The 15,037-nt window shown below is 38.4% G+C and overlaps 1 protein-coding gene across 10 annotated transcripts in view; it reads right to left on the bottom strand.

Annotated features, from left to right (window-relative positions):
• The window catches only part of ABL2 (ABL proto-oncogene 2, non-receptor tyrosine kinase), a 105,777-nt gene that overhangs the window by 71,197 nt on the left and 19,543 nt on the right, over nucleotides 1-15,037 (bottom strand). The window contains exons 1-2 of one of the 10 annotated variants that reach the window (XM_081485930.1): nucleotides 14,976-15,023; nucleotides 14,844-14,886 (exon numbers count right to left, since the gene is read on the bottom strand). The exons of 6 other annotated variants lie outside the window; for them this stretch is intronic. In XM_081485930.1, coding sequence (XP_081342056.1) covers nucleotides 14,844-14,886; nucleotides 14,976-14,984 — 52 coding nt within the window. In that variant the 5' untranslated portion in view covers nucleotides 14,985-15,023. Of the gene's footprint in view, nucleotides 1-14,843; nucleotides 15,024-15,037 lie in introns of those variants that run through there. 3 more of the 10 variants (XM_081485933.1, XM_081485937.1, XM_081485935.1) reach the window with 3 other exon arrangements.

Genomic DNA, 15,037 nt, shown 5'->3' with positions numbered 1-15,037 from the left:
ATTTGATTTAGGTCATACCTGAATGGTCTAGTGGTTTTCCCCACTTTCTTCAATTTAAGTTTGAATTTGGCAATAAGGAGTTCACGATCTGAGCCACAGTCAGCTCCCAGTATTGTTTTTGCTGACTGTGTAGAGCTTCTCCATCTTTGGCTGCAAAGAGTATCATCAATCTGATTTCAGTACTGACCATCTGGTGATGTCCATGTGTAGAGTCTTCTCTTGTGTTGTTGGAAGAGGGTGTTTGCTACGATCAGTGCGTTCGCTCGGCAAAACTGTTAGCCTTTGCCCTGCTTCATTCTGTACTCCAAGGCCAAATTTGCCTGTTACTCCAGGTAGCTCTTGACTTCCTACTTTTGCATTCCATTCCCCTATAATGAAGAGGACATCTTTTATGGGTGTTAGTTCTAGAAGGTCTTATAGGTCTTCAAAGAATCGTTCAACTTTAGCCTCACTGGTCGGGGCATAGACTTGGATTACTGTGATACTGAATGGTTTGCCTTGGAAACAAACAGATCATTCAGAGAGACAGCAGTGAGCTGTCCAGAAAAGAGAGCTTAGTTCCCTGGCCAGGAACTGAACCTGGGGAGCCTGTGAGAACAAACTTCAGTTTTATTCCACATGCCAAACACCAGCTATCTAGCCCAGGGGCTCCATCTATCTCATATCTCAATTTCAACATAGTCCCTAAACTTGACTGGATCCAGTAATTCCTTATTTAAAAGTTTTCATAAACTCTCAATATACTGGCTTTCCCTTTAACTTTCATACTCTATTCCTCTTCTCCTTCCAACATTAACTATTTCTGTATGCTCCACAATGTCTGTTTTGCTTTTGTATTTCCTACATCTTTACCATGTCTGATCTTTACATCTCCCTTATCCATGATTTCACTTCTGATTCAAATTGCCTTTATTCATCCAGTTAGATATTAAGTGTTCTGAGATCCTCAAATCTCCTTTGATGCAACTCCTTTCCACAATATCAAATTCAGCAGGTTTGCCAGCAAATTGAGATATATTTCTCAGTTACTTGAAAGTTTAAATTTTACATGTTGACATTTTTATACTCCATTTATTTTCACCACCAGCAACCTACTTGCTTAAAGTCTAAGAATTTTGACTTTTAAATACTTTTTAGCATTATTGATACATGCTGAAGAAACCAAAATAGCTTCAAATTCAAAATGTCACCTAGTCAAATTGGAGAGGAAAAAATAGCACTCAATATTTGGCAAAACTCTGCAACATGGCCTTTTTTGGAAGGCCTAAGAAAAAAACTTACCATATACTGTAATATTACTATAAAGGGTACTGGAGGTTCTTTGGGGAATCTTACCATATTTCTTTAGGATGCAAGTGATGCTTGGGGACCTATACAAATTTATATTATTACAGAGTTTATAATATCTAAAGTTACCATTTAGAAGTAACTATTCATTATGAATTCACTTTTCTTTTCTTACCCTATTATTCAACCTAGAAGTCAAATCCTAGAGAGAAATGATACCAAACTAAATTTGATAAAGGTCACTGTATCTAGTACATTGCCACATATTATATGGCTATTTTAGACTCATAACTAGTCTCTGTTTTCACCTCTGCCCCCAAGAGTTTATTCTCCACAGAACAGACAGACTGAACCTTTTTCTAAAGAAAAAACAATAATAATTATTATTATTTTTATTTATTTGACTGTGCTAGATCTTAGTTGCAGCATGTGAGATCTAGTTCCCTGATCAGGGATTGAACCTGGGCCCCCTGCATTGGGAGCATGGAGCCTTAGCCACTGGACTACCAGGGAAGTCCCCAGACTGAACCTTTTAAAATCTAAGCTGCCTACCCCAATAGATTCCCATCCTACACATTAACTTTTACCTCCCTTCTCCCTTTGTGTATCTCCTAACATTCTCCCCCAACGCCAGTCCTCTCTAGCCAGTCTAGCCTCCTCTGCCATCCTCGATGGACAAAAACCTCTGCTTTACAAATATCCTGCACAATTTTGTCTCCGATGGTCTTCTTTCTGGAATACTTCTCCTGAAAGTCCTAAGTCTCAGTCCTTCAGATCATTCAATTCTCTACTGCAATGTCACCTTTAGACAGGCTGGGACCTGGGACCCTTTGCTGCAGTGCTGCAATGCTTGTACCTGGACAAACCAGTAACTGCACTCATGCCCAGTGGGGGCAAACTCCGGACAAAAGATGCAAAAAGGCCCCAAATCCCTACTGCAACTTCTGAAGAACCAAGAGCTAAAAGAGGATGCTGGGAGCAAAAGCAGGGGACTGAGCATGCCCCCCTGCACTCAACAACACCAGAGGGTGGGCAAAACACCTAAGTCACCCCTCTGGCCCAACCCTTGGACAAATCCCTATGCTCACTCCATATAAGGAACAAGCTTGCCACCTTCCCACCACCACCACAAGTGAGCAACCAAGCAAGGAAACCTTTTGTTTTCATTCCCCTTTGCTGCAACAGAGCCCTCAACAAAGGCTCTGGTCTCGGCTCTCTAGTTGATTTCTACTGATGGGGGAAGGCCAAGAATTCTGGTTGGTATCAACACTACCAGAAGCTTTCTCTGACCACTCTATCCAAACCTGCATCTCCCCTATCACTCTGTCCTTTTACCCAGCTTTATTTTTCTCTCAGAACTCATGATATAGTAAATAAATATTTAGAGCCTGTCTCTACCCACTACAATACAATCTCCAAGAAGGCAGGTAGTTTCATTTGTTCAATGCGGTATTACCAGTATCAAGATAGTGCAAATATTAAATGTAGTTGGCCCATCATATCCATGGGTTAGACACTGACAAGATTCAACCAACCACGGATGGAAATATTTGGGGGGGGAGGGGTGAACCATCAGTTCAGTTCAGTCGCTCAGTCGTGTCCGACTCTTTGCGACCCCATGGACTGCAGCACGCCAGGCCTCCCTGTCCATCACCAACTCCTGAAGTTTACTCAAACTCATGTCCATTGAGTCAGTGATGCCATCTAACCATCTCATACTCTGTTGTCCCCTTCTCCTCCAGCCTTCAATCTTTCCCAGCATCAGCGTCTTTTCAAATGAAAAGGGTGAACCATACAGTTCCAAAAAAAGCAAAACTTGAATCTGCAACATGCCAGCATCTATTTACATAGCATTTACACTGTATTTACAAGTTCTAGTTATTTTCACCATGACACACTTTGTGGCAAGCAGTTTTGCCAAACAACTAATTGGCCATAAGACCATTTTTCATTAAAAGATACACTGATCAACAGTTCTGGATTCATTACACTAGAAAATGATAACCTATTAGTTCTTGCAAATCTTTTGGTGGGCATAGTCATCCTTTCCATCCAACAAAACCAAAAGTTTACGAAGCTATGGCAAATACAAAAGAGGCAGTTAATAATTCACATCAGTCTTCAAGAGCATTAATTATTGATTCTTCAGCTAATTTAGATACAACAGCTTGTTCTGTAACACCATCTTTACCAATTTTATCACTTGATATTAGAAGCTGGAGACCAAAGAAGACTCAAGTTACTCCTATCCCCCCAAAAAGAAATGGTTACATGGTTCTTGATGAGTGTTAGTTTCTTGAAAATGGTGAAAATTCTTATTATTTAATAGTGAAGAATGTGATGCAGACAGAATTTTGGTATTTGGCACTTAATTTAGCTTAAATGATCTGGTAAAATATAAGGATGGACATGTGATGGAATGGTTAGATGTAGTCCAGATGAATACTACCAGTTCTATGTTACACGTATTATAAAGAAATAGCCATCTCCCTTGTCCATTTTACTTCCAGGGAGACCTGAAGAGACTTAACAGCAAACTTTTTTATAGTGTAAAGAACTTACATTCAACATTATATCCTATATCCTTAATGACTGACTTTGAGAAAGAAGCATTGCTTTCTTCCCAATACATCTGAATACAAACATAACAATGAATCTTACCTCATTCCACATAATATTGAAGTATTTTTCTATTTTCACCTTTCATAATAGGAGTATTACTGCTTTAAAATTTTTGTTTTCAATTTTTCACATTTCATTAAGCCCTTTTTAATGTCTCTTTTCTTTTTTTGCTATTTTATCATTTGAGGCAAAATTACTTTATGGTCAAGTAGTTGTGTGGTACAACTGCAGCAAAACTCTCTGCAGCAAAGATTTTTAGGGTGAAAATATTTTACACAGTATTTACAACTACCTATACAGCATCTACAATGTACTAGGTATTATAACTAATCACGAAATAATTTAAAGTATATAGAGGGCATGTGTAGGTTATATGCAAATACTACACCATTTTATAAAAGAAACTTAAGCATCCTCAGATTTTGTCATCTGCAGAGGGTCCTAAAACCCTGCAGATACCGAGGGATAACTGTAAATGAAAAATTTAAACATCTGAGTCTAAAATCCATGCTATCGACTTTAATTATTCATGCATGCCAAAGAAGTCCTTTAAATAATAAATGTTAAAAGTGTATTTAAACTGGGAATATTGATTGCCTCTAGAGAAGAGAATTGGATGGCTGGAGAGAGAGCAAGACAGGACGATTAAATGTATATCTCTTAAGTCTTGAATTGTATTAACGTGTTAATACTATATTAGTGTGTTAACTTTTCATTTATCATATTAATGTATTAATTTCAATCTTGAACTATATTAATATGTTAACTTTCTATTAATTTTAATAACATTTAAAAAGTTGATAGTAATACTAATGCTGGGTAACAGCCTAGAGGGGTGGAAGGTAGGAGGAGATGGAAGGGAGGTTCAAGAGGGAGGGGACATATGTATACGTACGGCTGATTCATGTTGATGTTTGGCAGAAATTAACATTCTGTAAAGTAATTATCCTTCAATTAAATAATAAATTAACTAAAAATATATATATTAATGCTGGAATAACATAACCTTCCCAGTTCATTCTGCATTTTCAAGATGTGGAACACTAATGGTAAAAGTAAGACATTCTTCATGTCCTAAGATAGTTTAATAAGATTCTTCAGGAATTTCTCAGAGCACAACAAGAAGTTTTATGTTCCTTCTTAAATGTTCCCTTACTCTTGAATCATATTAACTAATTCTCTTACTCTAGTATCACTAGCAAGCTGTTAACCACATTCACTAGTTCATTCAGACAGGGTAAAACAGCCATCAAAACCACCAAGTATGGTAACGCCTTTACTAAGTAACTATCAGGTTGTTTGCCAAGGACACTGTTACCAGAAATTTTGTCACCAGGACAGCAGTAACAAAGAATATTCTAAGATATGCTCCAGTATTTTTATTTAGTTGCTAAGTCATGTCCAACTCTTTTGCGACTCCATGGACCACAGCCCACCAGGCTCCTCTGTTCATGGGATTTCCCAGGCAAGAATACTGGAGTGGGTTACCATTTCCTTCTGGAAATCTTCCCAACCCAGGGATCGAACCTGTCTCTCTTATGTCTCCTGCACTGGCAGGCCAACTCTTTATCACTGAGCCACCAGGGAAACCTAACCAGATGCACTACTAAAAGGCTTGATTATCCCAACACTCTCTAGCTCTCTCCCCATTTTGCCAGGGGTATAAAGATAAAAGAAAATACAGTGCAACCCTTCCATACAACAGTTATCATCATAATATCCTATCAAATTATCACCCAAGCTCATAGTAAAACAAATTCTCAGTAATACCTATACCACTTTCAATTTCACTGGAGAAATATACACACTTGCTCTTATTCCAGATTGCCTGATTTTCTATTTTCAAATCATGCTATCACAATTTCACCCATTTGTTGTACTTATAAATAGCAGAAATCAGATGAATTGATGAGTTAAATCTGACAAGCCACTTTAAAGAATCTATGTTCAGGGACTTCCCTGGTGGTCCAGGTGTTAAGACTTCACCTTCCAATGCAGGAGGTAGAGGTTCGATCCCTAGTCAGGGAACTAAGATGCCACATGCCTCCAGGGTGAAAAAAGCACAACATAAAACAGAAGCAATATTTTAACAAATTCAATAAAGACTTTAAAAAGGGTCCACATCCAAAAAAAAAATCTTTAAAAAAAAAACTATAAAAAAAGAATCTATGTTCAAGGTACATAGGAATTAATTTCATGCTTTATAGAAAACTCATACAATCACATTACACAAAAAATAAAAAAACGGCTTAGGAAAAACATAATAAATTTTTGGTTAACTGAAGTATTTTCTGAAACACTAAGTGTGATAACCTTTTCCTAATAAACACACAAATCTAAATTATTTTCTTGAGTCTCTGCTAACTTAAAAATGGAACTTTTTATACATTTTTCTTTAAGGCAATAAGTAATTGCATCGAGTCTCCTTAAATTACTAGAAAGAAATCAAGGTAATATTAAACTCTGCTGAATTCCTTTAACAGTAGCATAAATTATCCTCTGCATTACATGCAACTAAGGTCATATTTTATACTTGCTAAGATGTATGTTATTATAATGATATAATGGAGAAAATTATAACAAATTAAAACCATGTATCAGATTTTCTGACCTTCCAAGGAAGAACACAACTTACAAAATAAATTAGAACCATTGCTTTCCTGTACTAAGGATGAAAAAATAACCAGTTTTTCTAAAGTGCTTGAAGTCTAAGACAACACCATCTGAAAAAGCAGCTGATGAATCACATTATGAATTTCCACACTATAAAAAATGCAGGAAATTCCATAATCTCAATTATACATGGAGTCTAAAATAGTCAAACTCAGCAGCAGAGAACAGAATGGTCGTTGTGCAGGCAAGGTGGAGGGAATAGGGAGATGTTGGTCAAAGAGTACAACATTTCAATTATGCAAGGTAAATAAACTCTGGAGATCTAATGCACAGCATAGGGACTGGAGTTAAAAATGTATTTGTATATTTGAAATCTGCTAGGACAGTAGGTCTTTAGTGTCCTCACCACAAAAAAAAAAAAAGAAAGAAAATAACCTTGTGAGGTGCTGGATATGTTAATTAGCTCGACTGCAGTGCTTATTTCACAATGTAAACATCTAAACATCATGCATGTTGTATCATGAACTTACACTAAAACATAGCAAACATACAATTTGATGCCTTAATTAAATATGCACAATTTCCATTTGTCAATTATACTTTAATAAAGCTGAAATGCTGCAAATTCTTCCAAAGATGATTATTACTGTCAAATTAATAACCCAAACCAGTCCTAAAAAGTGTATTCTTTTTAAATGTAAGCAAACAGGAAAGTAATAATTTTATTAAGAGATAATTTTCAAACTATCGTAGCAACTCAATTTTCTTAAGTACTGGAGTATCCCCTAGTGGACTGGTGAGGAACAGGTGTGTTTTTTTGGTTATTAAATTGAATTTTTACATATTTGATCATAACTAATTCACTAACAATCCTAGCTGAAAAGCGTATTTTTTCCCACGGTCAAAGCAAAACTTTTTAACTTTTAATTTCATAATTGTAAATTCAATGGGGGCGCTGCAAGACAGAATCAAATTTGTTTCTTGATAAAACATTGTTTCCACTGTTTCAAGTATAGTTTCCTCCAAGAACTGTTACATAAAATGAGCATCAATTTAGAAATGCAAAATCAATCTCCTTTAACAGTTTTCTAATAATGCAATTTAATGCAAAGGATTCTGGGGGTATAGCTCAGGGGAAGAGCATTTGACTGCAAAGGAAGTTTATCAGGAAAATTACTTGGAAGGAGACTGCCATGTAACTTGCCCATGGCCAAGCAGGGTATCTGAAGCCTCAGGCTTTGCGTTCAGCAGTATTCTGCAGTGATTCCATGGGAGTAACTCAAGTGACATAGCTGAAGTGTTCATGGGGCATTTCAACATGCGACAAATATAATTCAAGATACTGTAAAAACGAAAGCAGCCAAGATGGCAGGGTAGAAGGACCCTAAGCTCATCTCCTTTCAGGAGCACACCAAAATCACAACTGCAGAACAACCGTTAATGACAAAAACAGGAACCCACCAGAAAAGATCCTCTACAACAGAAAAGATCCTCTACAACTAAAGACATAAAGAAGGAACCACAAGAAGACAAGTAGGAGGGATGGGCCTGCAATATAATTAAATCCCATACCCTCCCACCCCTCGGTGGGGGACCCACAAGCTGGAGAATAAAGAGGTTCTCCCACCAAAGTGAGAATTCTGAGTCCCGCATCAGACCGCTCATCCCAAGGGTTCAGCACCAGGAAAAGGAACTCCCAGAGCATACAGCTTTGAGGGCCAGCAGGGCTTGATTGCAGGAGCTCCACAGAATTAGAGGAAATTAAGACTTCACTCATAAATATCTCATGCACTGGAACCAAGGGCAAAAGCAGTGAATTGATAGGAGCCTGGACCAGACCTACCTGCTGGTCTTGGAGGGTCCCCTGGAGAGGCAGGAGAGCCAGCTATGGCTCATCCTAGGGACACAGACACTGGTAGTAGACATACCAGGGAGAATTCATCTGAGTGAGCTCTCCTGGAGGCTGACACCTTGGCATGAAGACATGGCCCCACCCAACAGCCTTTAGGTTCCAGTGCTAGAACACCTCAGGCCAAACAAACTGGGCAGGCACACAGTCTCACCCATCATCAGACAGGCTGCCTAAGACTTCCTAAGCCCACAACTGCCTTGAGACACAGCCTTAGACATGGCCCTACCCACCAGAGGCCAAGACCCAGCTCCACCCCCCAGCCGGCAGGCACCAGCCCCTCCTGCCAGGAAGCCTGCACAAGACCAGCTTCACTCACCGAGGGCAGACACTAGAGCCAAGAAAACTACAATTCAGCAGCCTGCAGACCAGATCCATAAACTCAGGCCAGACACTAGCCTGAAACCAACTGGTGCCTGGTCCTTGGGTGATGAGAGGGGAGTGCACTGCTAGGACGCTTAGGACATCTCCCACAGAGGGTCACCCTTCCAAGGTCGAGAAACCTATTACACAGGTTACAAGCCTATAACTAACCTATTACATACATAAAAATACAAACAACAATTTAGACATAATGAGGCAACAGAGGAATATGTTTCAGATAAAGGACAAGAGAAAAACCCAAACAACTATGGGACAATCTACCAGAGAAAGAGTTCAGAGTAATGATCATAAAGATGATCAAGGAACTGAGGAGGTTCTGTCAGTGATGCTATCTAACCATCTCATCTTCTTCTTTTGCCTTCAATCTTTCCCAGCATCAGGGTCTTTTCCAGTGAGTGAGAGTAATGATTGTAAATGAAGAAACAAAAGACATTTCAAAAAAGATCAACAGAAAAAAAAAAAGACCAACAGAGACTTCCCTGGTGGTCCAGTGGTTAAGAATCCACCTGTCAACGCAGGGGACAGAGGTTCAACACCTGGCCTGGGAAGATCCCAGATGCCTTGGAGCGACTAAGCCATACACAACTACTGAGCCCGCGCTCTGCAACAAGAGAAGACACAGCAATGAAAACTCCACACGTCACAATGAAGAGTAGCCCCCACCTGCCACAACTACAGAAAGTCCATGTGCAGCAACTGAGATCCGGTGCAGCCAAAAATAAATAAGTAAATAAATAAATAAATGGCCTTTAAAAAAGGCTAACAATTCAACAAAAAACATCTGCTTTATTTCTGGGCAAAAGACTTGAATAGACATTTCTCCTCAGAAGATATATAAATGGACAATAAGCACATGCAAAGATGCTCAACATCATGAATCACTAGGTAAGTGCAAACTGAAACCACAGTGATATTAGCACCTCACATCTGTTAGGATGGCTATGCTGTGCTCAGTCACTTCAGACATGTCTGATTCTTTGTGACCCCATGGACTGTAGCTGACCAGGCTCCTCTTTCTATGGGATTTTCCAGGTAAGAATACTAGAGTGGGTTGCCATTTCCTTCTCCAGGGGATCTTTCTAACCCAAGGACTGAGTCTGCATCTCCTGCACAGCCAGGATTCTTTTCCACTGAGCTACCGGGGAAGCCCTCATTATCATATTACAGTGAACTAATTCTTAATCTGATGTACCTATCCAAATTACCAGGCAGGGTGTTTTTCCTTGGTTTAGCAGGAACACATTTTTTTCTTTTTAATATTCTATAGGTGATTTTGACACATACTTCTAGTTAAGCAGAGAAAGCAAAGGAGGAAAAGGCAGAAAAGGAAGGAGGCAATATAATAAAACAAAAGAGATATAACATTAAAAATCTGGGATGAACTTCCCTGGTGGCTCAGTGGTAAAGAATCTGCCTGCCAATGCAGAAGACACAGGTTCAAGTCCTGATCCAGGAAGATCCCACATGCCACGGAGCAACTAAGCCCGTGTGCCACAACTAATGAGCCTGTGCTCTAGAGCCCGGGAGCTGCAACTACTGAGCCTATGTGTCGCAACCACTGAAGCCTGTGTGCCCTAGAGCCCGTGCTCCACAACAAGAGAAATCACCTCAATGAGAAGCCCGAGGACCACAACTAGAGAGTAGCCCCCACTCTCCGCAACTGGAGAAAAGCCTGAGCAGCAATGAAGATCTAGCACATCCAAAAATAAATAAATAATTTTTTTAAAAAAGCATTAAAACAATGAGGGAAACAGGGCAAAGAATAAAAGAGTTCTTAATTTTTTCTTGCAATTATTCTATAATAACTTTCAAAATAAAAAGTTATAAAAAGAACAAAAACATATATACCAGAATTACACAGTTCTATTTTAAGATGTCGTTATTTCTGAACACTGATTCTAAAAATTCTAATAGGAAATCATGCCTATAAATTAGTCAAAACTGTCCCATTATCACCAGGGAGTATTCATCATGAGAGACTAGAGATTGGATGTGTTTAATCAGTTACTGAAACTTGCTAACACTCAAGTGTCAACTAATTCATGACAATCTCACCACAAAGGTACAGAAAACCATTCATCAAAGTTTCTATGCCTCTTCTCATCCCTTCTTGACTTTGCACATACAATATTCTTAGTTTTTAAACTATGAAAAGTTCCCGAGTGATTTTGAAGATAAATTTAAAATTCCATGTTATAAAACTTAATGATTCTCTCCTCAATAACCTTCCTACCCAATCTCCCATCAAACCAATAAGGGAAAAACAAGCTTCACCCTTCACTTCACTCTCTTTCTCCCCTTTAAATTTCTCCAATCTCTCTAAATCTTGAAAAGCAGAAAAAGTAGACAAACAATTTTTAAAGTCATTTATGTGCAACACATAGTGGTAGAAGCTTTATATACATTATCTTGTTTAATAATCAAGCCACCCACACAGCCAGTATTATCGTCCTCACTTTATAATGAGGAAACAAGCAAGTTCAAACAATTCACACAATTAATAAACCACAATTCTGACTGAAATCTGTCTAGCTCCAAAATCCCTGTGCTAAATTTTTATATCATAGTGCATTGAGTCATACTTGTCTCATTCTAAGTTCTCCTTTTAGAATAAAATTTCTACGAGGTACAGAACCTTAGCAGATAGCCTGCCATCAAGATCCAGTTTCACAATAATAGAACCTTGGACAGAAGTTTCTCAGTCACAGATTAAGTTTTTTTCCTCTCCTACAGACCCCCCCAAATTACTTTTAACTTCACTTATCCTATCTACTACCCTATTTAGATATGTGTGCTCAGTTGCATCCAACTCTTTGTGACCCCACAGGCTCTTCTGTACATGGGATTTTCCAGGTAAGAACACTGGTGTGGGTTGCCATTCTTTTCCCCAGGGGATCTTCCTGACCCAGGGATCAAATCCACGTCTCCTGCATTCGCAGGCGGATTCTTTACCACTGAGCCACCGGGGAAGCCCTATTTAGACATAACAAACCAAGAAAACGACATTATTGGTCTCTTGCATGTAGAAGCTTCTTCCATGAGCACGGTACAATCCAGTGTAAACTCCTCTGATCCACTGCTGTGTTGGAGGGTGGGCAGTGGTACCCGAGACCACTTCCAGGTTCAATGATTCACTAGGATGACTCAGCACACAGTTGTGCTTATAGTAATGATTTATTGAAGTGAATGGATACAGAGCAAAATCAACAAAGGGAAAAGTCAGATGGAGTGAAGGCTGCAGGAAACCAGGAACAAGTTTCCAAGAGTCTTCTCCCAGGGGAGTCACAAAAGACACACAGCTCCTCCAGTCATGAGTTGTAACAATATGTGAAAACATTGTCCACAAAGTAATAAGCTCCTTAGAGGTTCCGTATCCAAGGTTTTTCTTAGGACTGGTCACGTAGACACCCTCTACCTACGAAGTAGGGCTCCAGAAAGAAAGTAGGTGTTTAGCATGAACCAATTGTTTGTGCTAACAGTTTAGACAGTGAACTACTCTTCACAGTTCTGGGAATGGTGGAAATAAACCCTCTCAAAATCCAAGTTACCAGACGTCAGTCAAGGGCCAACCTTGTAAGCAGGGGGTTATAAGGATTATCATCTAAAGTCGGCTATGTTCAGTTTTTTCTGTACCACTTAGATGTTCTCTTTGGAAACAACGTTTTGCTGTTTTTGGTGATCCTTGCTTTCTATCCAAAATGTGTCCCCATTTCCTTTCCTGAGATTTATATTTTTTAATAACTTATCAGCTACCTATGCCCAACTTTTAAAATTATTTTACAAGCCACAAGTATACTAGATACACAATGTTATGATTAAATTCTGTATCTATCCTAAAGGAGAATATATTTGTGAGAAAAAAATCCTTTTAAGACTTCAAGACAGTTAAATTAGTCTTACCACATTGGGATAAAATTATTCGATGCAATTTGATTTTGTTGATCGTTTATACTGTAGCAGACCCAGTAATACTTTAAAAAGGAAAAGAAAAAAAAGGAAGCCTCAGTTCCATTACATTCTACACACTGCTATGTATAGTAACAAATTAGCTGTTAACCCTGTAGGGGTGCTATTCTTTTATAAATCATCACCTAAAAACTAGACAGTAAACCCACGCTTCCCTCTTCAAAGAAGTTAAACAACTCATGACATTTTAAACGGGGAACATAACCTTGCTGTCCTCCTCCACATTTTTATTTTCGAGCTAGTTCCTCAGACTAAGTACGTGCTATTCAAAGTAAAATTAAGACCATACGAATATCTTACTTCAGCTTAAAAAGGGGAAAGGTTTTTAAATACACATATAGAAAGTCACACTTTCTTAGTTTTGGTTTATATCAGTAAATTAAGCAACACTGGACCATAAGTGATTTAGTGACTGATCTGTGTCCTCATCTGTACCCTGAAATAGTTGCTGAAATGCCTTCTGCTTTTTTCTCTACAGTCTCTCCCATTAATGTTTCCTGCCCTTAAATATACTTAATATGAGCTCCAAAGAATACAGAAGAGGGCTTCAATGAAGAAACAGGAATAACAAAACCTAAGACAAAAGCATGGAAGTTAAATAATGTAATGTGGATAAATAAAACAGAAGTTCTAGAAAGAGAAACAAATTTACAAGTTTTAAAATATATAAAGTGAAAAAAATAATTAACAAAAAAAATTCATGTATGTTTTACATACAGTTTTTCTGGTGGCTCAGTGGTAAAGAATCTGCCTGCCAATGCAGGAAACCCAGGTTCTATCCCTAGGTCGGGAAGATTCCCTGGAGAAGGAAATAGCAACCCACTCCAGTATTCTTGCCTGGGAAATCCCATGGACAGAAAAGCCTGGTGGACTACAGTTCACTGGGTCGAAAAAGAGTCGGACACAACTGAGTGACTAAACACACACGTTTTATATCCTTTTTAGTTAATAACACAAACTATGAAAACAAAGTTTAAAAGGATACACACCAGAACAGGAAGGTAGGTTTGGGGTTTGTTTTACTTTTTGCTCATGTTCTTTCTTTTCTATAATGAAATATGCCACTTTTACATTAAGAAACAAACAAATTTTTTTCCTTTCCCCTTAGAGAAATGAAGGAAATGGGTAGTAAATATATGGCTTTTCACCCCCTTTTCTAGTTTAAAGATGAAGCAAGATCTCTGTAACAAATGAACATTTTATACTTGTACAAATAACATAGGTAACTGTCTTAGATCATTCTTCATTTTCATTATTTTCCCCAAAATTATCCTCCTCAAAGTAAATTTTTTTTCTTTCTGTATTCATTGCAAATAACAACAACAACAAAAAACTACAATTATATTATTGTTAAAAAGCTGTAACACCCAAGTCCATGCATTAAGAGAGGCAGCTTGGTACACTGGAAAGCACAGTGGGCTAGAATAAGTCTTACATTACAGGCCAGCTCTGGCTGTGTCACTTAAACATTATTTAATTAATGTAAATAGGATGTAAGAGGATTCTTTTGTGGTAGGCTGTCTTTAAGATATTTCTCTTTACACAATATCTGTTAACTGTAAAAAATTTTGTCAAATAATATAGACATATATAGAGTTGAAAGTGGAAGTTCTTTTTACATCTCCATTCCCCCAACCAAAGAGCCTAAGAAGATACTAAGATGCTTTTCTAACAGACCAGCTGATAACACCTGTTTTATTCACAGCTGTCTGGACCAAAGGAAACTCCCCTGAATCTGACTAACAGACTCAGATATTAAAGATTTTGAGCTCAGCATAGTTACTTGATAGAAATGTGGGTCTTCTCTCTAAAGGAAAGGCTTACTGTGTTGCATTATATTCTTGCCTGGGAAATCCCATGGACAGAGGAGCATGGTGGGCTACAGTCCACGGGATTGCAAAAGAGTCGGACACGACTTAGCAACTAAACAGCAAAAAGTGTGTTGCATGTAACACAAAGGATGACCTAATACTTAGCAACCAACAGAACAAACTAAGGTAGTTATTATTGCTCTCCATCAAATATTTCTACCTGCCCTCCCAGGCACATAGCAAAACTGTACCTTCTTCATCCCCATGGCATGACGTGATGACAAACGACTTGCTCTGGTCAATGAAATATAAAAAGAAATGATGTATGCCTCTTCTGGTTTTTAAAGTTTCCACTAGTATTTGATTCAACAATCTCTTCTTACCTCTGCCATGCAATTGCCAGCATTCTAGAATGATGGTGTAAGAGTGTCAGCCTGGGTCTCTG

Source organism: Giraffa tippelskirchi, chromosome 5, assembly GCF_054371585.1.
Source record: "Giraffa tippelskirchi isolate mGirTip1 chromosome 5, T2T-mGirTip1v1.2.pri, whole genome shotgun sequence".
Lineage (NCBI taxonomy): Eukaryota > Metazoa > Chordata > Mammalia > Artiodactyla > Giraffidae > Giraffa > Giraffa tippelskirchi.
This window is presented reverse-complemented; position numbering and strand designations above follow the sequence as displayed.